This window comes from Bacillus rossius, chromosome 3 (genome assembly GCF_032445375.1).
Source record: "Bacillus rossius redtenbacheri isolate Brsri chromosome 3, Brsri_v3, whole genome shotgun sequence".
In the NCBI taxonomy this organism is placed as follows: Eukaryota; Metazoa; Arthropoda; class Insecta; order Phasmatodea; family Bacillidae; genus Bacillus; species Bacillus rossius.
Genome location: NC_086332.1, coordinates 57887988 through 57915491, shown reverse-complemented (window position 1 = coordinate 57915491; position 27504 = coordinate 57887988). Strand labels below are relative to the sequence as shown.

General features: G+C 36.3%; 2 protein-coding genes across 13 annotated transcripts in view; both read right to left on the bottom strand.

Annotated features, from left to right (window-relative positions):
* The window catches only part of LOC134530750 (protein transport protein Sec23A), a 77018-nt gene that overhangs the window by 42695 nt on the left and 6819 nt on the right, over nt 1-27504 (bottom strand). For all 12 annotated transcript variants that reach the window (XM_063365885.1, XM_063365887.1, XM_063365876.1 and 9 more), the window contains exons 2-6: nt 25328-25476; nt 23111-23241; nt 20891-20977; nt 17408-17754; nt 5134-5278 (exon numbers count right to left, since the gene is read on the bottom strand). In XM_063365885.1, coding sequence (XP_063221955.1) covers nt 5134-5278; nt 17408-17754; nt 20891-20977; nt 23111-23241; nt 25328-25475 — 858 coding nt within the window. In that variant the 5' untranslated portion in view covers nt 25476. The remainder of the gene's footprint in view (nt 1-5133; nt 5279-17407; nt 17755-20890; nt 20978-23110; nt 23242-25327; nt 25477-27504) is intronic.
* LOC134530751 (zinc finger MYM-type protein 1-like) lies at nt 6702-17319 on the bottom strand. The gene is made up of 2 exons (XM_063365888.1): nt 10182-17319; nt 6702-9428 (listed from the first exon to the last, which is right to left on the bottom strand). Exon 2 carries the CDS (start codon nt 9201-9203, stop codon nt 7845-7847), a length of 1359 nt encoding a protein of 452 aa, XP_063221958.1. The 5' UTR covers nt 9204-9428; nt 10182-17319; the 3' UTR covers nt 6702-7844.

Here is a 27504-nt window from a genome sequence, read left to right as displayed (position 1 = left end):
TGCAAATAATAATATTTGTAAATGAAAACATGAGAAAATTAAATTTTTATTTACTCAGCTGAGGCAACATTTTAAGAGATAGTAGTAAATATGCAATGCATTCAGTGGACAAAATTATTGTTTCAAGTGTTTGCACAAGGTGAACGTTCCTTCAATCAGCAGGAAGTGGACATCTCAATGATTAGTACAAGGTGGATATTATAGAGCTGGAAGAAAATGAACATTTTCAAATTCATTACAGTCATTAACTTTTCATGTCTGTGTTTTTTCTGGCTTTTATAAATATAAAGATAATTTTTAATGCCCTGTTATAGAGCTGATCACTGATATTCCCGTCCATCTTATATGATGACAACAGGTATCCCTTACAAAAATGTGAGTGGAATTGGAGAGTCAACAAGTTTGTGAAGAAAACAATGCCACAGGAAACATTTCTACCACTAAATTTTTTTAATTACTTGCATGTTTTTTTTTTTTTTTTTTTGTTCTGTAACTGAATCCTTTAACTGAATACTTCTGAACTGGATACTTCAAATTTAATTGATAAATGTGACAGTGTAGTTTTGCACAAAAATATCTATTAAGTCTACATATCATATTACACTATACCTGCTGCTGTACTTGTTTAAGTGTTAAGCCATCAGCTCTAAAAATATCTGCAATTTGGGCCGCTATACCAGCTGGTAGTGAATATTTATATTGTCGCGGTTCGAAATTTTGCAGGGTTGTTGAAATCAAATTTAGGGACTTTACTGACGGGACTCTGGGCTGGCTGCTCTGTTCACTCGTCAGCGCAAGTGGCGTGACCATGTAATTGGGGCACGGGGCCGGCGCGGCGCGCTGCGGGCTTGCAGATTTTTGTTTGTTGTTCGGCCGCGCCTGGCACAGCCACGGGCCGCAGTTACTGGGGCGCGCTGTCGAAACAAGCCGCGCGGTGTGGCCTGCACGTCGGGGTAGAGGGGGGTAGCCTTCCCAGATGTTCTAGTTAGTTGTTTAGTAAATTTGGCTTCAATAACAAGCGTTTGTTATTGCTAGGTGCGGCAGGGCGCACAAATTTAAGCGCAAGTGAGTGGTAGCTCGGGGCTCACTCAGGCGGAGGCTATGCGTCTCACCTGTGGCAACGAGTTGTTTAGTTAGTTCGTTCGTAATGTAGGAATTCAGGCTCACTCAGGCGGAGGCTATGGTCGTCGTCTGTGGAAACGAGTCGTTTAGTTCGTAATGTAGTTTAAGTTTAGATCGTCATGTAATCGTCTTCAAGCACTTGGGCGGAGGCTATGGCCCTCGTCACTAGTCGTTTAGTTCTAGTTTTTAAAATGTAATGTTCGTTCGGGATTTCAAGGGCAGGAGAGGCCCCTACGTTAGTCAATCAAGAGGTGCTTATTGGAAAATGTGAGTATTGCTTGATCTTTGTTTTAATTTTAAGTATAAATTATGATTTGATGTATTCGGAAGGATTAGGGAAGAGTTTAGTGAAGTTCTCTCTTTCTCTCTTGTAAGGTCGTTCAATAGTTAAGGAAGTAATGAAGAGATTGTTGTTGTAAATTGTGATCCCGCTATTTAAATGTTCTTTAAAATTATGCTGATTATTTGACTTTAAGAATAAAATCATTTTAATTTAGTATTATGTTATTTTGCAAAATCTCCTTAGTTCAGCTCTCACCAGACATCCTGTACGGGATGACGAACCTATTAACTTTGATCCTAGGTACAGTAAAGTATTTTATGAAGTTAAGACTAGTTGATGCCAAGCGAGTGACTTAAGAGTTACGATTCTCTCTCCCCCCGTAACATTTGGATGTTTACGACATTTTTGTACTTACGACTTTCTATCTTTTTTTTGTCCCCCCCAACATATGGTGGTGGCACCGGCTAGGTGCGCCGTTACAATATTACATGATACTAGCTGGGGTACCAGCACTATCAATGCAATGGGAAAACAGTAAATATCTAAATATGAGCCCTTCTTGCCAAAAGTATTTCAGGCTAGGGAAAGTTTATCGAAAAATATCTGGGCACACATACAGTGAGCAGAGCTTCAGAAGACTCTACGCGATTTGAAAACTTCTCAAAATATCCAAGTGATGCCTGTTCACAAAAAGCATTTAAGAATGTGCAGAGGGCGGATGGGTTGTTCTGTTTCCATATTTTGTTTTTAAACTGTACTTTTAGGAGAGTGAAAAGGGCTAAATGCATGTTTTCAGAATAATTTTTTTCAGAATAATTTTTAGATATGAAACTCCCAGTAAAAATTCTTGAAAGCACCCAAAGGCCTTCCATTACATCTTAATATTCATTTCTCTGCCATCTAATGATATTGTTACTGCTCAAATTTTATAGGCATGACAAGATGAGTGCACGCCAGTTCAGAGCCTTGCACTTAGAGAAGATACTGTGGGAGAAACACATTTTGTTGTATTAATGAATCAAAAAATTTGTATTTCAACAAGTGCAAGACACTACGGTAAAAATTAAAAGCATTTTAAATATATGGTTAGAATAAAAATTTTGGCACAAGTTTTGCTGAAATAATTATGATGTTTGGTATTGTAATATTATGTTCTAATTTTCTAACAATATGACATGCCTGTGAGTTAAAGCTTTCACTTGCCATTTCCACATAGCAAAACAAATATTTATTAACAGTAGTGCAGTTTCTCTAGATTCCGCAAAGAACGCCCCATGTTCTGAAACTACAATATGATTAGTCAGGTATGAAAGCTACTACAGAAAAACCTATCTACATACTAGAACAATGTTTGGGCTAGCAAATGAACCACTGACTAAAATTAGCAAGACTATTCCCTATCTCGGCACAGAGCTGCCATTTACCACAACTAACATCATGTTGTATGAGATGATGTGTCTGTTCACAGTATTGGCTGAACTTGACTGGTGGCCCTGCAGCATCACTGAGCCGCTGCCTAATAGACACCTCATTACACAAGACCAAATCCCGTAACCTACAGATTTGTGATAATTAGGATCAAACTAAATAACAAAGTTTACACTAAGATGATGCCTTCTAAACATTCAAATCCTCAGAGCACAAAAGCGAGAGCTGTGTGATTGGGGAAAGAATAAGAGAGATCTTAACTGCCGAAAACCCTGTAAAATGGCATTTTTGCATCAATACTGCAGATTTATTTTTACACATTATATCTTACCCCTTGGAATTATGGGTTTGAAACTATATAAATCACTAAGTGCTATAATTTCTGCAACATATGATGCAATTTCATTTGCTAAAATCAACTTCTATCAGTAAAATACAAATGTGTACATTCCAACATCGTAGTGAAGACAATTATAATACCGAAACGCACATGCATATATACAACATAAGTGCATCATTATCCAGGTGGAAAACCAAATACAATGTGTGTAGCACTGGTGTTTGTGTTCTAATTAAATATAAAACTACAGCTTGCCAGTTCAATGCAGGATAGTAGGAAAACACTCATATAACACATTTTATATTTTATATTTGGTAACAATACACGATTAAAGTAAATTCACTACCAGTATGGTAGAATGAAAGTATGTATGGTCTTGAGAACTGGGCCCTACAGTTCTATGAACAAGAATTGCTCAGGACAGACAGGCATACCTGAGAAATATACGGTTAGAGCACAGTAACCAATCAACTATTCTATGAACATTTACCATCATAATAACAGTATTGCATGCATAAAAAATATTATATTATAGTCAAGAGAGTTTCAACAAGTTCCAATAACATTAATGTTCTAATAATTTGACACATGCAACTCCCCTTGGTTTAAGCAACGCCACCGTTTTGATAAAAGGTTCTCAAACCATTAGTTGGCAAATAACCATGTACAATAAATAAATCATACTATTCTTCATTGTGGTACTCCGTGCATCCTCTACGTAAACTTTCATCCTCAGATCTTGTATTGCAAACGCATTGGTGTGAACTTTATTTCAGAATGCAGAATGCTTGATTCAAGCCAGCTAACACTTGTAATTTCTCTCAAACCCATCACTACAATTTATGCATGGTATAGATGGCTTCTTATGTGCACAATTACGTAATTACACATCTAATTGGAAATGAAAATCTACATGTAGTTTCCCGCCTGAGGCAGGGTCTTCAGGGATGGAATGGCGCTGGCACACACAGGAGCCGGCTGCCCCACCCCAAGGAAAAGACCTGTTGCTCCGGCCAGCATGGAGAATAAGTGAGGTGAGTTGAAATGGGGTGGAGCAACGACAGAATGAATTGGTAAGGGAAATGCGGAGTACCTCGAGAAACTCGCAGGCCTTGGCAATGTCATCCACATTTTCTGCATGCAAAATATCGTGAGTCGAACCCCAATCGCCTTGGTGGGAGACAAGTGCTCTAACCACTAAACCACCGCACCTCTTCATAATTATCTAATTAATGTTTAAAATTTGAATGCTGCTGGTTTTTAATTCTAATTGGAACCAAGCATAGATAAAGGAGATATACTATATCCGAAGTTGGTTTAATTAATTCCTAACAACCAGATTTTTAGCCCATATGAATAATCCGATCCCCCTGTAAGAAAGCCATTTCTTGAACCATTATGTACTTGCACTAAAAAATGTATTTCCCTTTCTTTCATTATTTCTGTACCTCATCCTATATTGCTTTTTCTATGCTTGTGCTCGGCTCCACTTCAGTTATGCACTAACAGTCAAAATCTTTACCACTGATGTGCAGTCCCTACTTTCCTTATTGTTCCACTAACCCCTCATGCTCTTCAACCCTACGTTAACAGCTAGTACGACAAACGAAACTTCATTTTTTTTTCTGATCACTGAATAAAACATGCTATGAAATTTTTTTTATTGGTTTAGGTTTAGAGTCTACGTATTAAGATGGGTACTTATGAAGCTTGGTGGCATAATTTTTTTAAAATTAATAAGTAACTGCTGAAGTCACTAGAACTACTAAACAATACTTTAAAAAAAAATCGGAAATTGTATAAAATGAAAGACAGTTTATGAACTGAAAATGTTGATCACATGATCAAGACCACGTGGTAGCATCAGGTTACAGTAACAGTCCCACCACTGTGCAATGTTAAATTACATCAAACAAAAAGAGAACAGCGACGAGTGTGTGAGGTGTCGACAGTAGCGCACCTCGAGCAGCCCCACGGCGATGGAGAGGGCGACTCCTGTGGACCGCAGGGAGCGCTTGCCCTGCGCCACGGGCCACGGGTCCCGTTGCAGCTCCCCCAGCAAGTCTGTCAGGCTCATGTCGCACTTGTGGACCGGCTGCAGGAACCTGCTCTCAGCATCATGCGCACTTAACCATAGCACATCTCCTCCACAGTCTGCAGTGAGCACTTACTCTTTCTTTCCAAAGGATCATTTCTGCCATTAGCAATAATGATTAATTAATAAAAAATATAAAACAATGTTGAAATACTCACACCATAAAAAAAAACTGCACATTACTGTTTCTTCAAACAATTCAGCCATTTAGATCCCTCCAAATCTCTGAACAAAATATGAAATTCATAACACGTTGCGCTATCTATGCAGGAAATGCAGGGACGGTCTCAACAGCTCTCTCTACGCTTCTGGTTAAACAAGGAGGAACGTGAGCGCGATGGTAGCAAATATAAAATTCAAGGCACTCACAGCTGACTGTATAGGATACCTTAATTGATTTTCTGAAACAAGCAAATACATACTCTCTCTGTCTTATTCTTTCTTTCATCCATCTCTCTGGATTTTTTTTTTTTTTGGATTGAAGATAAATCATTGCACAAAGAGGAGAACGAAAATGAGCCCAGCAATGTATATAGCATAGGGCTCTCTTTATATATCTCTATGGCCAAGTACCTTTTCTCTGTATTTTTCACATCAGAAACGTTTCAAAACATCATTTCACGAAAACATTGCATTAAAATTCAGCCTGAAAATTTACTTTCATCCTGCCCAAAGAAGTTTCACTTCAAAAAATTAAAAACTTTAACACCAATATCTCCTGTTCTTAAAACAAAATAGGCCTAAAAACCATATCTTGTCTCTAAAAATGACACAAAGAAGAAACTAACATAAATATAATGTCACTTTATTTATTTCATACCATTATAATCAATCGCTAGACGACAAAGAATTTTTTTTTAAATTATATTCTTGGTAAATTTTTAAGGATGGAACAAATCTATGATAACAAAAGAACATTTTTTTTGAATATCTTAGTTTTTAAAAATTTGAATTATGTAAAATTTTCTATTTAATATTTTAGTGATCTTTGCTTATAATCACCTCGAAATTAAAATATTTGGGTCATCAAGTATACCTCTATTGCATGAGCAAAATTTAGTCTGTTCCATATTTCTAACAATTCTTTTTTTTTTTTTGTGAATTTTAAACTATTATTAAAAACCTTCCTTCCTTACCATTTGCTTCTAAATTACAGTGCAAATGGATATCTTACAATCAAAAATCTTGAAACTTTCGTAGAATACATATGTGCCATTTGGCCTTTGTTTAAAATAAATTACGTCAAAAAATGTTTAACCAATAAATTTTTGAATGATAAGCTAAGTTTTGTCAACACAGTACATTCAATGTACTTTTGATTAATCTTTTTTTTTAATTCACACTTTCCAGGTTCAAAAGAGCTAAAGAGCTTAAATTTTGTGACAAGTTTATCTTAAACTAAGAAAAATTTTTTTTTAATTTCAGTTCTTAAATTGTTTAGTTGTTATTAAAACCAAAATATCATAATCTATGATTTTCAACCTTTTTTACTAATCTCATAGGTGGAATCTGGTATAGAAATGTAATTAGGATCAAATTAATCATAAAAAACATATTCTTAACAAAAATATGGCAGAAGGTCTACTTAGTATAAAGGGTATAAGGCTATGAGTCAGTGGCGTAGCGTGCCATCTCGGCGCCTGGGGCGGGAGACCCATTTTGCCGCCCCCATTCTATAGGTGCTTAATTAAAATTAAATTTCACATGCAATGAGATACCTTTTATTGAAGTTAAAATAGGATGAGCGGTTTTACAAGCGGATTCTACGGGCCTTATGAGCAGCGAAGTCAGAAATAACTTTGTCAAAATCAATATTAGCAGCCAATTCTTGTTCAATCGACAATATAGCCAAGTTTGATAGTCTAACGGAGCTCATAGAAGACCTGAGGTAATTTTTTATTAGCTTCAACTTCGAAAAACTTCTCTCACAACTTGCAACACTAATCGCCAAAGTCAAATATATACGAATCAAGATGACTATATTTGGAACCGAAATTCCGAGATTCAGTTTTTGAATGAACTGGAGGAGCTCCAGTGGTCCTTTACCACTTATATCTTCCTCTGATTCAGAACAGGCAACAACAACAAACTGCTGAAGACGCTTCCGCTCCATCTGAAACTCGTCCTTGTCGATGTCTTCTAATACATGGGAAAGATCACACTTGAACTTGCTGTCCAAAAGTTTCGCTGGCTGACTTGTCCGATATTTCTTGAATTTGCTGGAATCGAGTCGTCATTTCTTGAATGATCTTGTCGAATGATGCGATAATCTCTCGACGGATTTCCTGTTTGTGAGACAAAGCTGCATCTTCAGAAGATTCATCGCCATGCATGCGTTTTTTCCTGCGAATTCTTCTCGTTTTGAGTTCGATTCCGAGTTTTTCGCAGAGAGTCTTAGCAAAGTCAATTGCTTCTTGCACGAAACGATCTCTACTTTCCACTAAGAGGGTTTTCAAAGCGCAGAGTTTCTGAGCACACTTATCCACACTTAGTCCTCGTTGCTGCAGGTAAATCTGTGCGTCATTTACTTCAGGTAGCACTGCAGCCCAAAAGCCAAGAAAAGTTAGGAAGTTAAATTACTGCATGGCTGTCAGGAGAAGACTGGCTCCCGATCTTGTTTCGGAAGTTTGAGATGAATCTGTTAATTGTTCCAGTACCTCAAGAACTACCTCAAACTTATTTTTAAGCATCTTGACAGCTACATGTCTAGCGCTCCAGTGCGTTTCAGTGACTCGTTTTACTGCTTGACCTGTGACGGCAACCAAAGCGTTCCATCGAACAGTTGATGCGGAAAAGAAGGCAAACAGCTTCTCCAGAGGTCCAAAAAATGTCACGGAATCCACTGATTCAGAAGCAGCGTGTACCCCAGCCAATTTTAGTGAGTGGTTTGTGCATGCAACGAATATAGCTTTCGGATTCAGTGCTTTAATCCGGGCTTGAACTCCATTGTGGATCCCTGAAATTGTGTCAGCATTGTCATAAGCCTGTCCTCTCAGATTCTGTATGTCCAGTCCGTCTGATGTTATCTTCGCGATTATATCGTTGCTGAGATCTTCTGCATTTTTTCCTTTTGGTTCGAAGAAGTCAATGAAAGATTCTACCACGGCGACTTTTTCTCCTTCGATATGTATGTATCGCAGAACTTGGCTCATTTGGTCATTGTGGGAGATGTCTGGTGTACTGTCGAAGATTACGTAATAATATTTAGCTTCTTGAATACGACGGATGATGGTGGATCGAACTTGCTGTCCCAGTAAGTTTATAAATTCATTCTGGGTTTCTGGAGATAGATACGAAACTGAGACTCTTGCTCCCAGCTTTATCTTTGTCAGGTGTTCCATTAGAAGAGGGTCGTATTTAGCTAGGAGGTGCACTAACTCCAGAAAGTTCCCGCGATTGCCACTATCATCTCCTCGAATGTCTTCTCGATGTCCTCTGAAGGCCATATTCTGTTTGGCTAAGAACTGGATAATATTCAGCAACCTGTACAGTACATCCCTCCACTTCTTCTCCTCACTTTCGAAAACTTCTTGTTGTTTCTGATCGATGGTTGCTTTACAGTTCAGGTGAACTTCCAACTCCTTCCATTTCAAGAAGCTCTGTTCATGGCCCAGGCTATTTTCATGGTCTCCTATTCTAAGATTTAGCTTCCACCATTTGTTGAATCCTTCTTCAGATGCGAAGTTAGAGCCGGAATTGCCAAACAGCTTGCAAGAAAAACAATACAAGGATTGCTTCAAAGGCGAGTACACCATCCATGTTCGGAGAACCTTTTCACCGTTATATAATGGTTTGTAGAACCACTCTTTGGTTAGTTTTCGGGTACCGCCTTTCGTTGAAGTCCCTGAGCGAACAACATCGGCAAATTTGGAATCAATGTGCTGTACTGAGTCAGATCCGCGACGTACTAGAAGCGTTCTTACTTCGTCGGTCATAGGAGAAGGCCAGCAACCTACATCGTCGAGATTCACATCTTTGATTTCGGCAGGAGCAGAAGGCACGATTTCAATTATGTCTTCTTTGGCAACATTCACTTTTTCTGCAGGCTTATGACTAGATGCTTGAGGTACTTTTGATGAGTCGACTTGGTCTTGACCCTGCTCTGTGGTGGGACCAGAACTACTTCCAACTGCGACGGCAGGTACGTCTTCTTCTTGTACCTGTAAAATAAGTTATGTATTCCCATGAATATTGGCCGGAGGACACGTTCGAATTTCAAATAAGTATTTTATCTATCACAAAACAAAAGTGGTTTTGGTGACGGCGCGGTTTGCCGGGCTTATAGGAAAATTTACAAACAAAATTGATTTTGTATGGCAGCAACCTTTTTTAGAGTTTCCCGGTAAAAACTGACTGAGTAAGCCATGTTATAGATGTTATTAAAATATAAAATGACGAGAAATTTGAGAAAAATCGTTGGTGCCATTTTTGAGCTAAATGAAAAATTATGTTTTCTTTGTATGACAGGTACCATAAATAATCAAGTTATCCAAAAACAAAAAAAAAATATATATATATATATATATATATATATATATATATATATTCCTAGACTACTACTAGATTTATAAAACATCTCCTATTGAAGTTTTAAATTCAAGTAGCAGGACAAAATTCAGTCGTAAACTTAAAAAGATGTACCTTAACTCAATGTAATTTATGTTAATATACTCCATACTTTTTAAACAATAATCAATGTTCAAACAGCTATTAGAGCAATTTTAAGTGAATAAGATTTAATGAACGAGTGTGACTCCGTACTCGCAGACAAACCTAGGTGAATAGGTTTTGCGAGACTAATGTAAGAAATTTTTGTAACTTTTTGTAAACAATAAATAAATAATAATAATAAATAACTGGGGTAATTCTAGGCCATGCATGATTCTAGATGGAGGAATCATATACCTACTTACACTGGAATCACTTCCGCTGCTGCAGGATGCCACCGAAGACGTTAACGTGGCTTTCGAACCAGAACTGGAACTAAAATATTTCAGTAATGCACCTTGAGACTTCTTCGCATCTGCTTCTTTCTTAGCCTTTTTTTTTTTTTTTTGCGGAATTCCGCACCGCTTTCTTTGACTCTTTTCATTTTCAAAAACTAGTTCAAAGATTGGGTAAAGTTCTAAATGTTTAGTTTTAGCAGATTCAACAGTATTTAAAAGATCGAAACACAATCAAAATGACTTTCGTTCCGTATCCGAAACCCTCGCGAAACAAACATACGAGTAAAGCGTGATTGCGTAACGGTACTTCACGATGCACTAAAACAAACAAAGATCAGTACTGTAGCATGTGTGCTACAGCTGCTACCTTTGATAATGTTTATGTTGGCAGAAATGGTTAACGTATTTTATTAATCTTTCGGATGCCCTGGTAATACGAGAAATTTTGGATTTAAGTTTGTTATATGTTGTTTTAAAAAAGAAATTTGTAATTCTTGTTTAGTCTTATTATTTTAAAGTTTAAGATTTTAAGTTATTAAATTGGTCTGGAAAGTTCGAGGACAATACCGAATATGTTGGTAATCGCTGCGCTAGACGGCGCGCGAGCAGAACAGCTGATTGTGTGACGTCAGGTGAGACGGGCGAGCGGAGTCGCCTGGTAGGCCCAGGCGGGCGCGCACGTGAAGTAAAATGCGGGTTGGCCATGGTGATGGTTCCACATCGAAGTAACTGTATACGTGTGTTCCTTTTTGAATATGAACGGGGTTTATTTATATAATTTAGAACGCTTTGGTATGGTACGATGAACGCGAGTGGTTGGTGAGGCGTGTGTGAATATCGCGAGGATTTTCCAAGGATGAATTATGTGCGCCGAAATAAACTCCAAGATGGTATGGCGAAGAATTCGTCATATCCGTACAATTACCTGCAGCTACGGTAACGTATAATGGCAAGGGTTTGCCATTAAAAACACTCGTGAGCAAACTTGTGTATTTGGTGACCAGACATCACGACGTCAAAAAGCAAGTAAGTGCCAGCCGTGCCACTGCCCCGTTGACCCCTTTGACCCCTGGTGCGAAACTATAATTTGTGGATTTTTGGGATTTAAATTAACGGACTAATAAAACTGAAACTGGGATTTTACGTTCAGCGTGTTTCACCCAATCCCTGCCAGACCTAGAAGAAAAAAGGCGTCGACCGTTAGAAAATGACTTAACTGAGAAGGGCTTGTAAACCCATAATTTGTAATTTGCTAAATTTTTGGTATATTTATTTGCATGTTAAGGTGTGTCAATTTTTTGCTAGATTTCGCCTATGTTAATTGGTATTTACAGCGGTGATACGCCCGGTGCGTATCTATATTTGTATTTGTATTTGTATTAATATGTTCTTATATATTTTTAATGCCTTTTTATTATTATATAGCTATTTTTTTATAAGTAGTAATAGGGTATGTATTTTATGATGGATGCGCCGATTTGTGATGAAACGATTTTATTATATATATATATATATATATATATATATATTAAATGTTGTCATATAAATTTTGCGTCTTTTTAACTTGCTGCCTCCTCTCACTGTTCGCAAACTTATTAGTATTTTTTAAGCGTGCTATTAGTTTGGGTTTTAATATTTTTTTGGGTTTACCTGCGCTCGCGGTACGGGGCAATATAGGAGTTTTACTGTGTCCCGGTTTGCGGAAGTTGTTGGTTTGCCCTGGGTTAAGGTCAAACTTTACAGTACAATGCGTAGTACTAAATTCAATGAGTGCGAAAGAGAGGCATCGACACGGGCCGACGCGTGAAACAAAAGATTTTGTATGAGTAATGAACATAATAAGGAGTGCCGCTCAACTCGGCTCGCGCGCGCCGGGCGGCGCGGCGTGATGCGATGTTGCTGTTCGTATGTAAACAAACAAACGTTATAAAGAGCTCTGTCAGTGATTTCGCAGTTTTTCTTTTAAATAAATATTAAAAAATAGTTGGTGCGCAAAATTTTAGATAAAAATGGAACATTATAGTGTGTCTGACACATGTAATGAATGAATCATAGATCAGATCTCAACCCGCTTCACCGGCGACCCGCCCCCGCGGGCTGCCGTCCGGGGCGGGCCGCCCCCTCCGCCCCACCCACGCTACGCCACTGCTATGAGTCACATGTTTGTAGTATTTTTTATTATCTATGTGATAGCTTCACAGTTTTACTTCAAAATGTGCTAAGGTTTAACATGAAATTCTCTTTTACAATTGTAATTTATTTTCTTTGATTTGGTGAATAAACATTACATATATTATTTGCATTAAAAAATTTTTATTTTAACCTGGAGACCAATCAGATGTATGTATGTTTCAGTTTTTAATAGCTTTTTTTTTTTTTTTTTTTTTGTTATTTCAGTGGGAAACTGCTCAAAAATTTGTCTGCTAATTATATAAACATTAAACAATTAATAGAAGCTACACAAGATTTTAAAAATAAAAATGTGTTTTTATTTTTTATGTACCACTGCTTCCATTAAGCATTTTTAAAGGAAGTTAAGAATAATTTGGTTAAAAACTAATTACTAGAGACCTGAAACTGGCAGTGTTATTTTTGGCCAAAAGCGGTATTATTTTTGCCAAAAAGCGGTGTTATTTTTTTATCTGGATAATTAAATTAAATAGTTGTAACTGTATAGCCTTAATATTTGTTACGTAATTCATTTTCTTTGGCATAGCTTATAATTATCCTAATTTAAACACACTCTTTACATTTGCTTAAACCAAAAGTACATAACAATGAAAACATGAAATTTCCTGTTGTACATAAAAATTGCTCAGCACTGACTGTGAAACTTCCATAAAGAAATTTTTTAGTCACTTGTTAGCTTAATGCATTGTTCAGTACATAACATAAGAAATTAAAGTACTGTTCATCATATGAAGATACAACAGAAAAAATTTCATTTCACTAATAAAAACTATATGTTAAAAATTCCATTGTAAAAATTTTACACGCACATTAGCTTAACATAACTGTTGCATAAAATTCTTTAAAAAAAAAAAAATCAACCGTCAAAGGAGAGCATTGTAAACACTTCAATATTCTCTTCTTTTAAGTTCTGCCGTCTATCTGAAACAACAATATTGTAGTGACTCAACAACCTCTCACTCTCAACATTATTTGTAGGCATCCATATTGATTTAAGCACAGCAAACTGTTGACAGTCAGTTGTCAGTGTAGTGAGAATTTTCACGACATCAACAACTTCACCAGCTCTGCACAGTGACTCTGCTGCATCTTTTAGAGACTGGTACCCTTTAAAAAGGTCAACACTGTCTATCATCTTCAGATCAGCAATGGATTTTAGTTGTGTAACTATGTTTTCAGTTTTGTTAAGGAGAATGTTCTTAGGGTTGAAAAGCTGGTTCAATGACCTGTAAACATGTGCACAAGGATCACTGTTCATGAGTGTCTGCAGTTTGTTCATGCACAGTGTTGTGGCTTTTTGGCAGTTGTGCTTCACATGTGCAATGTCAGTGGTGTTCAAATTTTTGAGGACACTACTGTTTTCGAAAGTACTGGAAAATATACCCTTTGCTGCACAGTCCAAACCTTTTTGTATATTTTCCAGATCCCCATACAGAGTATGTGATGTAGGGTACATAGACCTTTCAAGTTTCGTTAGCAGATCCATTATTTCAGAAGCATGCTGCTGTACAAAAATACACTGTGCTAAAATTACGGATACATCTTTGTCTGAAAGCATGATCAGATACTTAATTCCTGCATTGTTAGTTTCCTGAAAGTCACTACGTATTTCTGAAAAAGTTAATGATTTCCAAAAAATATTCAGCCAGGTAGAACACTGCACAAAACCATGAATTCCAACGAGTATTGACTGGCATTGGAAACAGTTTATCTGGTTTCACAGTTTCTTCTTGCAAATATTGGTGTTTCCTGTTGCGAGTGTTTAAAAAGGCAGACTTTACCTTCACTACGACATCGTTTACCTCAACAAGTTCACATGACAACACATTTCCTACTAGGGCAACTTTGTGGGCCTAGCACTGAATATGGAGTACGTGATCTCCATACAGAACTTGCAAGCTGTTGACACACTTTGTCATGTAGCGAGCTGAGTCTGTAACCAAACCTCTGATGTTCTTGTATGAAATTTCATACTTATTTACACATTCTGAAATAACTTGTGCACATGTGGTCGCATCCGCTTTTGCAAGAAAATTAACTGAAGCTACTACTACCTGAGGTTTGCCTACTGGTTCTTGGAGCACTAGAAAGAGTACCACAAAAACACATCTTCCTTGACTGTCTGTAGTCTCATCCGAATAGATAAAAATTAGTTTATCTTTAACAATTTCCATCACATTTTAAAAGTGGTATTCAGCAAGTTTAGGAACATACTTTTCCCTCAGTGTTTTGACACAAGGCATGTCTCCAGAACCTGCCACAAATTCATTTAGCCATGCCCTTATGTTAGGATCATCCAATTTTTGAAGAGGTATGTTAGCTTTAGCGAAGGCCTCTGTTGTCCTCAGTGCCAAATGTTCGACGTCTGCTTTTTTACGTTTAGCACTACCAAAGCACTCTGCAACAGAGCTCTGAATTTTTTTATCAGCACACCCATCTTCATATTTTTTTCTTTTAGTTATGTATTTTTCGCTCTTAGTGTGCTTTATCACGGTGTCTTTTCTCTCAAATGCAAAATTTGCACATTAACGTCGCCATATCGGGTGCATATAGCCCGTCGCTTTTGAAATCGTCGGCACGTTGCCGCGCACTTGCAGCATTTTTCGGCATATTTTTTACACAAACTCAAGTTATTTTATTTTAATGTTCCCATGCAGCAGTAAAATACGATACATTAAACGAAATAAGTGGCAATGTACGGACATAACGGTGTTTATCTTATACTTCACCTGGAATCGCGTTACAAACACATAGCATTGATCCTTACGGCAGACGTGCGCACGACTGCCGAGTGCCGGTTGTTTGTGAAAAAAAAAGCTGATTCTTCCCAGCATGCAATCTTTTGTGGCGTCACAAATCGTTTATTCCCAAGGTTTATTCCATAACTGCGTTGTGTAAGAACAATATTTTATTTAGTTTATTTCGTAATTCTATTTCATGGCAAAATTAAATCACGAAGTCATTATTGTGCAATAGTTTTATTAATATAATCGTAAAAACATTCATGTACGGACCTGTATCGGGAAATACGGTCCAAATGACATTTTCATACGGACATTTCTTGCTGAAGGGTTGGCCACGCTGGTTCCGCTTGCTCACAACTTGCCGCCTCCTTCCAGCCATTACATCAACACTAACAGTATCGCTCACGTATGACGTGAAGTTGTGGTTGCGTACATTATGTTTATTTTGTGTTGTGGTCACATCTTAGCAGCAATATATTTCGTTCTTCCATACATACATGTAAAATATGTGATTTTCGAAACGTAAACAGTGGCAGGCTACCGCTAAGGTTGGTTAGTTTTAGTTCTGACAATGGCGATGCCGGCGAACTCAAGATGAAACCAAGTTTGTTACTGTACATTTCTTAAAATTTCGCGTGTATACAGAAAACTAAACGAAATCGTATTATTTCGCGATTATCAATGAAATTCGCGTTATTTTTCGCGTTATCGCGATCGCGAAAATTTCAGGTCTCTACCAATTACAGAAAGCTTCTTTTTTTTTTTTTTTGTTAAAATTCCTTAAATAGCTTAGTTCATAGTGATGAAAGCCACAACCAACGACCAAACATTTCAGTTAGATTAGGTTGGGTCAGTGAAATAAATAATAGTTCTTTATTTTTTTCCAGGGTAGATTATGTTAGATAAGATTATCGTAACTAAAAAAAAAGTTGGTTCAGTTAGGTTAGCATTATTTAAAATACTCTATGATCGTAAAATATATAAATCCTTGCAATATGGTGTTTCTTCGCAAGCGATCGGCGAACTTTAGAGAACTTCAGAACTGTTCGGGTGTAGCTCTTGTCTCTGTGAACTGTAGGTTGCCCAAATTTCTTAACATGATAATGACAATAATATTCCTCAAAGTCGTAAGTCATTACGTAATTTCCTTCACCTTACTAAACAAAGTTTTATACAACTCTCGTAAGGAACCACTAATATCCATGGTTTCCATAATTTTATATGTAAAACAGGCAGAGTGTCAGGTATTAAGTTCTATAGTATTTTCTGGAGGTTAAACAATGGAAAAAATGTATTTTGAGCATAGATAAAATATTATATTTATGTGGCTAATGAACAAATTAATTTTATTTACTTAACACAGACTGAAGGTTTGTAAATATAAATAATTCATAGTTAATGAGAAATGGTAAATATGTTACTTTAAAGACTACTATTCGGGACAAAAACAAAAGGATACAAATTAAATGCAACTTCTGCGAGTGGTTTTGGGACATTGAATTCCACAGAAATTTCATTTTTTTTTCCTTCCATATCATTACATACGTGTTATTCCTGTAAACTGCTTGTCATTTTTGTTCCAAAATTTCACCACCTACAATTTAAAGAAGTAGTTAAATAAAAGTGATGACAAGAAGAGGAAATAACCAACATGAAGTGAGAGAATGAGCCTCGATTATAAAAAAATTCTGCTTAGCAGACACTTTCTCCAGGAACATGACCTGTTAGTGAACATCAACCAATTTCTCTGCTTTTTTTTTTGTTTCCATCTAATAGTTTAGCTGTGTCTAATCGGCCTACCTGGCAAGATATCAGATGTACTACAATACAAATTGTTATCAAAACAAATTTCAAAAGAACGTGCACAAAATGACAAATTGCCATAAAATTATGTTTTCCTCTACAACATTCAGTTTGCACTCTTGTTTCCACCAATACAACGTAACTTAATAACTAGAGACCTGCAAAATTCGCGGATTCAGTGACCTCCAGGATAGACTCTACTACACTCTACACACTCGGGCAAATGCCACCTGTTCATTGGCTGCTGACTTGTGAGTCGTCTCAACTGAGTCTCTGTGATTCGACACTTCTTTGAGCGAGGGTATCTAATTGGCCCTCATTACTCCAGATTAACAGTGAACCAGTGGTAGAAGCAGCGCTAAGGTATAATTATTTGAATTCTAGCATATAACGAAATGAATCCGCGAATTTTGCAGGTCTCTATTAATAACCAAACCAGTAGAAACGCGAACGCACCTGTTGGCAGGGGAGGGCAGCTGACCCCCGGGGCCTCGAGGCTGCTGCTGCTGCTGCTGCTGCTGCTGAGGCTGCTGCGGGGCGCCGTACTTGCCGATGCCCAGCATGTCCTGTATCTGGCGGGCGGAGAGGTCCTTGGTGCCGCGGAACACGTAGCACTTGGAGCAGCCCTCGCAGCCCAGCTCGTGCACCTGCACCATCTTGCCGTACGTGACGAGCCCCACCAGCGCGCTGGGTGGCAGCAGGCTCAGCGACATCTGCAGGGAGTCCTTCAGGGCCCCCAGCTCCTCGTCGTCCACGCAGGTGTCCACCACCAGCAGGAATACGGGGGGCAGGCCCTGCGCGCGCTGCACACACACCCACGGCCCTTCTTCACGCCTACCGAATCATTCCTCTTTGTCTCTTTGTCGACCTTTTTGTATTCGTCTTGTAAATGTGTGTCGTGCCCACTGCTGAAGCCCTAGGCTGTTGGTGGGCAAGTGAAAAATTAAAATAAATAAATAATTAAATATGTATTTTTATCACAATAAACATCACATAACATAAACCCAGCCATCAGTTCGTACTGTTTTACAGTGTTTTAAATGTAGCTGACCAAGGTTAACCAGCCATCCGCAAGATTTTAAAGTATAACAGACGTTTTCAACAAATCAAAAGTTCCAAAGAACGATAACTCTCAAATCTCTAGAGGAATTGCTATCCCACCAGCAAAGAAGGTGGCGAAAAAATTTTCCAACAGTTTGTGATGTCATTTTGATACCTAATTCCGCTAGTGAAATGTTCAAGAATAAGGTTTAGCAATTCTCTGTTGGATTGAAGACATTTCTATAGCGGAATTATTCTGAAAGCATCAAGAATAGGGCCACAGAAGATGGAGAGGAGGGAGGAGAGGTGCACTGCATGTGCTGCCAATACACCCCAGCCCGGCTGTCACCACCTGGATTCCAATTTCAGGACATCCTGATTTCTGGTTTACACGCTTCTCCAACAAATAGGGAATGGTTCCCAACAAATGTCAAATCTCTCTTCCAACAACCCTGGTCGATGTCATGTACTTCCGTCTCTAATAACCTCCCTGTCGACGAGATGTTAAGGAGTCCACCTGGCTGGGAATACGAGGTATAAAAGCACGGAGCACTAAGGAGAATACAGGCATGGGCATCACACAGCTCTTCACCTCTCTGCACTAGGCACCAAAATACAAAATAATGTGCAGTCCTCACATCACATCATGCCTCTATGAGACTATCATTTTAAGGTAGAACATTACAGTTACAGGCACTCTGCACGTACCTATCCTATTTGCAATAATACTGCATACGAAACTTTCCTACATAAAAAGCCAATGGAAAAACATTTCATCGCTGTTCAAAATATACATTAAATGAAACTACCATTATAAAGTACAACGGCTCATGAATGATATTCATAATCTGACACCTTTAATAATTATTAACGGTTTGTAAATGTGTGAATGGCACATTAATGCCCTAAGCTCTACAAGTTGTTTAGCAGCCCAGCAGGATGCCACCTTAAGAGAAAATAAATTAACAAAAACTTTAAACATGTTTTATACTGATTAACTGTTGCCTTATGGGGGGACAAAAAAAAACATACTAAAGGCCTTCTGATTCCAGCTTCACTTTTCGGGTTTATAAAGATATACAGTATAAGAATTTTGAAATCTTACAAATATAATTGAAATGTATGCATGCACAAAATACGTAACTGAAAAAGACCAATACGTAATTCAGAACAATAGGAGAGTATGAAATCAATGAGAATTCGGGTAAACAAGATAACACAACAAACTTCTCCGTAAATGTATTCTTTACATGTTTTTCTCATTAGGAATTCAGGGTTGCAAAATCAGTAATGCTTGCGTCTCAATTCACAGTTAGTAAAAATACTTATTCGTGGATGTAAGTTGTTTTCATTAAGTATATGCTGTTGTGGACTTGAGTAATGATATAATTTAGAGTTGCAGTGGACAAAATTGTAATTCTCATGGATGGGTTATTGTGTTGTGGTTGTTAAGTTAATATAGGTAACCTTAAATAATGCTGCTTAAAATGGTTTTTGGTTTACATAGATAATTTTGGGAATCTTTTGGAGGAAGTATTTTTTAATTATTACTTTTTTTTTGTAAATCAAGAATTTATGCCTTATAATTATAACCCTTAAATTATTAGGTAACAACAATTGAATCCAGTTCCTGAAATAGCTACTTGCTTAAATGTCATTATATCAACTTTTTTTTTAATTTCAAAATATAATGAAACTTTGTACAATATGATGCTGACAATTATTGAATGTTTTAGAAATTTCTTCTTGGCAAATATTACACTAGAAATACTATGTTTTCTACCATTACCAATTAGTATTATTGCATCTCATAAACACCCTTTGCTCAGTAAAATGATCAATAGTATTTACTCAACATAGGTGTAGACCTAAAAATTTATTTTTTAAATGTTAGTTCTATAAATTAAATTTAATAAATTTGATGATATGCTTTTATAAATTATTATTTATATACATACTTATATATTTGATTTAAAATATTTTAAAAACATTAATTTGTTAATTATCTTTAATAACTGCTTGAATATTCCTACCTTTCAAACAATGCCCCATGGACATCTTTTTACACAAGTATGGCTCTCTATTGACTATGTTAATGCACCCACAGGAACGTTAGATATTACATTAGTTTGAATGCTAAAATATTGAATTATTTATCTCTACAAAAATTTTTGTACATTATACGTGTCATAAAAGAGTTGCAATGAGTTTACACTAGTTTAAAATTTTATACTTTTTTTTACAAATACATACCTACATGGTTACGAGCAGAATGAAAACCACATTCCTTAAAGCAGAGGTAACCAGTGAGCTCCGTTATGTAGCTATTGAGGAGTTCACAGAAATTAGCTTAGTAATCAATCACCTGGTGACAGTTATGTATATGGCAGGCAAAGTAAGGCTTAAAAAACAAGCACTACTTCATACTTCAAATATTTCACAATGTTGAATGGCAACTTTAACAAGTTTTTACTATTTCACAAAACATTTTGAATCACTCCATTAATTTGCTAGCAGTTTGATAACCTGTTACAGGTTACCTGTTACCTGTGAAAATTAACTCTTACATTTGTTTAACGTGAATAAGTATGATCCAGTAAGCTACGATTTTATTTTGGTACACCCTCAAAAACAGTAGTGCTATAAACTATATGTTATCACTGAACCTACATGTATTACTGGTTTTGTAATAGTAATTATAACTTATATTTTTGCCTTATTAATTCACCTATGTCACTGTTATGTGTATTACCTCAAGATATGTATTAAACTCATCTTTGTTTGTTGGCTTCACTTGGTGGAATAACTGCTTATAGTCATTCCAGGTCATAAAACTGTAATCTACAAGTTGATTAAAATTATTTTAATGATATGAAGAACTACTTGATTGCAACTTACCGTGATTGTATACTCAATGGTAGAAAACATTGGAATCAATTCAGCTGGCTGATGCTGCTCAGAGATTGCTGAATACTGAGGTGGGAACTGGAAAAGTTACCAATAAAATTAAAACTAGTTCCAAACTTTCTTATAGTGTACAATGTAAGAAGTACAATGAAAGATCTTTAATCCGGTCTTCAACAGTTCAGAACATTGTGTAGTCCGGCACCATCGAGCTTCCTGCGCTCAGCTTTTCCGGATGGACTCCATCTGTTGCCCTTAGCTGCATTACTGCGCTAATGGCGTAAGTTCACTCAGAGTTTATTGTTAGGTACCGTTTGTTTTTATTCCAGTACAGAGTTTCCTGTTTCTAGCAGATAACACTTCAATGTAACCTGCTAGAAATAGAAAAAGCTGTACTGAAATATATATTTTTTAAATATTCCCTACATCTACAGATATTGCAGCTATGTGTGTAATGTCCGAACACCAACCAATCCAGTGCGAAAGCAAACGAATCCTGTATATCCCCGACCAAATAGACAACAGCTTTTCTTGCAGGAGACAATCAATCACAAGAAAGTAAATCACTAAGAAATACAGACCTTTTTGAACTCTGAATTAGAAAACTGATTTCTACTGCGAAAAATACATAACTTTCCTTATTCCACATCTAAAGATACAAAAAATACCATGCATTTTAAAATAATGTTTTATTTACATCAACAGTATTTATATGACTCTATGCTATTTTTTTAAAATTATATTGCATATGTTGTTAACAACACTGCTATTTGGAAACAAGCATAACCTTGACACATTGAAGTTATATTACAACACCTAAAATTATCATTTAAAAAAAAATTGGTTGTCTGTAAAGTCGGTTTACGGACAATAGTTTAACGTGACAACGTCATGACAAAACATTGATGAAATGATTGATCCAGAAGAAAAGGAAATATATTCGGCCTGAGACTGAGCCGTAATAGGTTTTTGCAACCAAACCATTTAGGCATTAAAAATATTATATTCTTTGAGGAAGAATTTTTTTTTAAATTTTTCTATCTTTTGTATGATAAAATCTACCTCTGCATACTTTTATGAATAAAATTGAATCATTTTTATTGAATTATCACTATTTTGTATGGATACAAAAGAGTGAAATGAAATGTACAATTTAATTTGCATTCATTATTCAAATATATTTATTACTTTTGAAATGTTACGTGCGCCGTATTTATTTTTACAAGTACAAAAAAATTTCACACCTGCCGGGATTCGAACCGACAACCTTACAATTAGACGATAGCGCCGCTGATCGCTCACCCACGAGGCCACATTCAATAATTATTAGTTTCAGATGTCATATATACTTTAATAAAAATTTTGTTAACGGTAGGGGAATAATATTATTTTGTTTTTATAACTCGATTTTATAACAAATACGCATCCCAAATACACCAAACTTATTTATAATGTGTTACAATATTTTTTAAAACATTGTACAAAAGATCCCGGGTGTAATTTGAATTATTATGTGTAACTGTAAAACACCATTGTTGGTTCAAAACGTAATTGAATATTCAAAATTACTTTTAAATAACTGTACCAATTGTGCTGAAAATCGGTGGACAATCGTTAAATTACATAATATTAATAATTCAAACGACGAAAATATGATTGAAAAGTCAAATCGATGGTCGTTCCAATCGAGTGTAAGAGAGATGCCACGCATGCGTAGGCCCTACAATGAGCATGAAGAGAGATGCCACGCATGTGTAGGCCCTACAATGAGCATGAAGAGAGATGCCACGCATGCGTACAATGAGCAAATAGGACACATCCGTAGTGGGACATCCGTAGTGGGACACTTTTTCGTGTGTGCAGCGGGCGTTCATCGATTTATTAGACGTTGTCACGTCAAAAAAAAAAACTGTATACAAGTCCTAATGAAGTAATTTACAGTTGAGGAAAATACAATCATCAACAGCAAGTTATAACATGAGTTTAAAAACTCATATGGTTAAGAATTACATATATAATAAAAATAATAATTTTAATTCTTAACATAAAAAAATATATATATGAGTTGAAATATATGTAACATAAATATGTCATGCAAGTATTCATAGTAACCGGCTTGACTAGAAGACATTAGATAATCCATAAAATCTCTAATCCGGCAAGGCAGCGGTACCAAACGTGCAGAGGTGAAGCCAGACAGGTGGAAGTTCTTACTGGGTTCCTCTGGAGACAGAAGTTGCACACCCACAGTTTAGCTCTGTAGTCGACCTGACACAGCGGGTTGAGTATAGCACGACACGTGCTCCTCGTACACAACACAGGGTCATACTGAATTGGAGGCAGATCTGCAACAAACACAAACACCCACAAAACTGATAACACTTGCACTCTAAAATATAAGGCCATCATAACAGCAGTTTCAAACTTTATAAGCTGTACTACAATAAAACGCTCATACACACGTATAATAGCTGTTCCATAAACAACAGCAAACTCAAACTTTCACTGGCACCAATCATGAACAACTCCAGACACAATCATTTGTTGCATTTGGCCACAAAATTCAATGCATAGCTAATTTTCCCCTTCAGTAAAATCATCCATTATTAGACAAGCAAAAGTGACTGAAATGCAATAATTAAGTACTGTCTTTCACTTAATCTTAAGTAAGAATCTGCCCCATTCATCCCTCTTTCAGACCATCACTCGAAGGAGGAAGGAGGGGGGGGGGGGCACAATGATCCCCTTCTCACCCCTTCTTCACGTCCACCATGGTTCTCATTTGCAATGAATCCACTGGTGTTATCACTACACAGGACCTACGCTGCGCTTATTGGACACAAACAATTGTGTTTATACCAACATCAGTTGGGCTTCACATAAAAAGCTGATGTATAAATTTAATTTTTTAATAATGTGATTTGTAAGTAAAATGTAATGTTACTTTCTAAATATGATTAATATTTACTCTTAGAATGTTTTAGTGTCGAGGAAATAATCATACAAATGTTTTTAAATAAAGGTGCAAATCAACAAATGTTATACGTACCATTAGGTTGGTATATTTTTTAATTTAAATTGTGTTCATAAAAGATCATTAGGTTTAGCATACATCTGTCTCATGATTTTAAAATTATAAATAGGATGTATAACTATTCAATAATATCTCATATCTTAAATGTGAAGTATTCAAGTTAAAATACTACCACATATTTTCAAATACAAACATATAATTATGTTATTTTTTATGTGCTCATGTGTGTTTGAAAGTAACTGTTGATTCTTTAAAAATCCTACATCATACATATTTGTACACATTGCACATACATATTTGCAGTATTTATAGCCACCATTTTAAAATAAGCCAAATTGAATTAAATGTATTAGATGCTCACGTAAATAAATATTGTGATTTTAGAAGACAAAGAGAGTTGTTGTGGAAACAAATATGTTAACCTGGCATTCTTAGTTTTAACATCAACAAACAGAACCTTTACTATCTAATAAAACCTTATGAAAGCCTTAACTTTTTCCTCACTATAAAGAATTAGAAAAAATCAAACAATATTTTATCCAAAAGTATAAATTTACTATAGAGCCCTAGATCCTGAGCTTGATGAATTCTGTAGCATAACCTAGATTCTGATATTGTTTAGTGAAAAACTAAATTATTTTATTAGATTTATGTTACATGGCTGGTTAGCATACGAATCAATTGTGGCCGATTCCAGAGAGAGAGAGAGAAAAAAAAAAAGGAATTTTGTTTAGCCTTTGAGTAAAATCTGTTTACTTTACTGCTCCTTGATAAATACGAGAGGACTGAGCAAGAATCAAAATGGAATTGCCTTAGTGGGAGGCAAGTGAGCTGCTGCTGACTTTCCTGTTCTGGAAATATGAAATAATGGGGTACACCTATGGCTGGACAGCTTAAATTTTGGTCAACATCACCCGCATGAAAGAAGCTCTACAGTTACCATGCTCAGGGCCATTGAGGGGGAGGATCAGAGGGAGTAAAATCCCTGGGGCCCGGGCACCAGGGACACCATTGCTGATACAATTAACTGGAAACCTAACAAGTTATGCAAGACATGCAGATTGTGTTTATAGTTTTGGCCTCCATAATGTTTACAGTCTTTATACATTGTTTTAAATTGTTGGCTTTGAAAAGTTGTACGTTAAGTAATAGGAAGGGGGTCCGAAAAAATCATTTGTCCCCAGGCCCATTATTACTCTCGACGGCCTTAATCCCATGCTTTATGAATGAATCAACATAAAGATATACATACAACCGTATAAAATAAATTCATGCATACCGGTAGGCTACATTGAAATACAGTACTTTGATAATAACAACACACTTGTTAAACTCACTGCACGACAGAATAACTATTTGTGTAAAACTCAGTAAATACTTTCTGTAAGTCCTCTTACCAGGTCTCTCTTTCAAAGGCTGATACAGGCAGCCCAAGGGTACAACTAGTCGGGTGGCTTCCAATCTGCTAGAAGGCCACACATTCCATGTGAAGCGCACCCCATCGCGGTCCTCATTTTGCTGTATGAACTCTTCGTACGTAGTCATCCTAACAAAAAAAATACAGTGGCTTTATAATGATATCTGAGGCTTTTGAAATTAATGCATTTAGTCATTACAACACGATATGAACATAAGAGGCAACAAAATAAAAAAAAATATTATGACTTTTTGTTATTGAACATTACTAAATTCATAATATGTGATAATTTTCAAGACTAGCTGAATGCTGACGGGCAATTGCATACTTCACGCTTCCTATTTACTGAGGTATCGACCAGCATCTACACAGCTAAGTCCTAAATATTATAGTTCAACTTTTACACTGTGCATGGCCTTGTTTGAGTGCACAGTAAATTTCTCATTGTTGTGTTTGTTTCTGTGTTTGCATCACATGGTTATGCATATAGGCTTAAAGCTATGGGACCTCCCAATTAATAGTGGGCTTCGAATCAGTTGTAACCCCGTTCAAGGTTGAACAAAGGGGCTCCACAAAAATATATATAAAACTACCAGAAAAATTGTGTATTTTGGAGTACTAATAATTACACTTAATACTGTACAGGGGCACTGCAATATTAAAGGAAGTTCTTCACCCGTAAACCATGTTTCTACCAGTAGTTTTTTTTTATATTAGTGTATCATTAGTGTCATGATAAATACAGTAACTGACATTTACATCACTATCACTTGTCTCTTAGGAACAAGGGGAAAAAAATGTTCCAATCGTACCAACTGATTAGAAGTAAAAATTGAAATTGTATGCCTAATTAAAATTGTTAATTAGTCCAGTCATTTTGGTCAAAATTAGGTAAGTATCTCGGAATTTGAGATACCCAGTACCCAGCTACAATCTCGTATAAACTTGTATTTTGACATCCTAAAGTTGACTCAAAACCTACATATGGTAGGGTATATGTGACTATTAATATCTAAGGTCAAAAGTAAAAAAAAAATCAATTTTTTGCACATGTTTTGCAAATATCTCGTTTCCTACGGGTTTTTCGCTATTTATATTTATTATCAATATTGTAGAGGATTAAATTCTCTATAACTTTTGTTTAAAAAACTTGTTTATACGTTAAATCATTTTCGAGATAGAGGGCGGAAAGCGCGCGGTTAGAGCATCATTTAAGGTCAACCGGTAGTCCCGGCCAAAAACACTCCATATAAAGTTTATTAATTATTGATAAATACATAATTATTAATAATTTTAATTTCTTATTAATTATTATAAATATATTTAATTTTCTTCATTAATTAAATACCTATCTATTCAATAACATTTATAACCGATTCCTAAAATTAAAAAATAATTGCTCAACACAATATTCTGCAACTGCAAGAGTGGTTGTGGTTCGCGATGTGGATGCAGAAAATCGGGGTTGAAGTGCTCTTTAGCTTGTGGCCAGTGTAATGGGCAAGCTTGTCTCAATGCTTTACCATATCAGAGCGATGTCAATTAAGACAGAACCTTTGACCCCGAAATCATGGAAGACCTGGAGACAACTGTCGTTGAAGACGATAAAGAAGAGGACTTTAAAATACTACAGCTGTCGGAAGACGACGATGAAGAAGAAATAGATAATTAAAACTATAAAAACGAGATATTTGCAAAACATCTGCAAAAAATCGATTTTTGTGACCTTTGACCTTAGATTTTAATAGTCGTGTACACCCTACCATATGTAGGTTTTGAGACAACTTTTAGGATGTCAAAATACAAGTTTATACGAGTTTATAGCTGGGTATATCAAATTCCGAGGTGAACTTACTAAGATGACTGGACTAAATGGACGACTTGAGATACCCGCCCTCTGATGTCACTGTGTCACGTGACACACGAAGAGAGGGGAGGAACTGTGGGAAACAAAAGGGCAGTCGCTGCCTAATGCTGCTTATGGCTGCAAGGAAACATTTAATATTTTTCTGTTCAAGCATTTAAATAATGGTATGTTAAAATTAATTCAAATTTAGCGCCATCCATTGTATCGATTTCCCGTTTATGTTTGTTAGTATAAAATTGACGGTTTTTATTTTGTGTTGATAGAAAGAAAATGTTATTGTTTTGTCTATG

Excerpts from the sequence above, each read along its gene's own strand:
- LOC134530751 (XM_063365888.1), bottom strand. The coding sequence starts at position 9,203 with ATGACCGACGAAGTAAGAACGCTTCTAGTACGTCGCGGATCTGACTCA.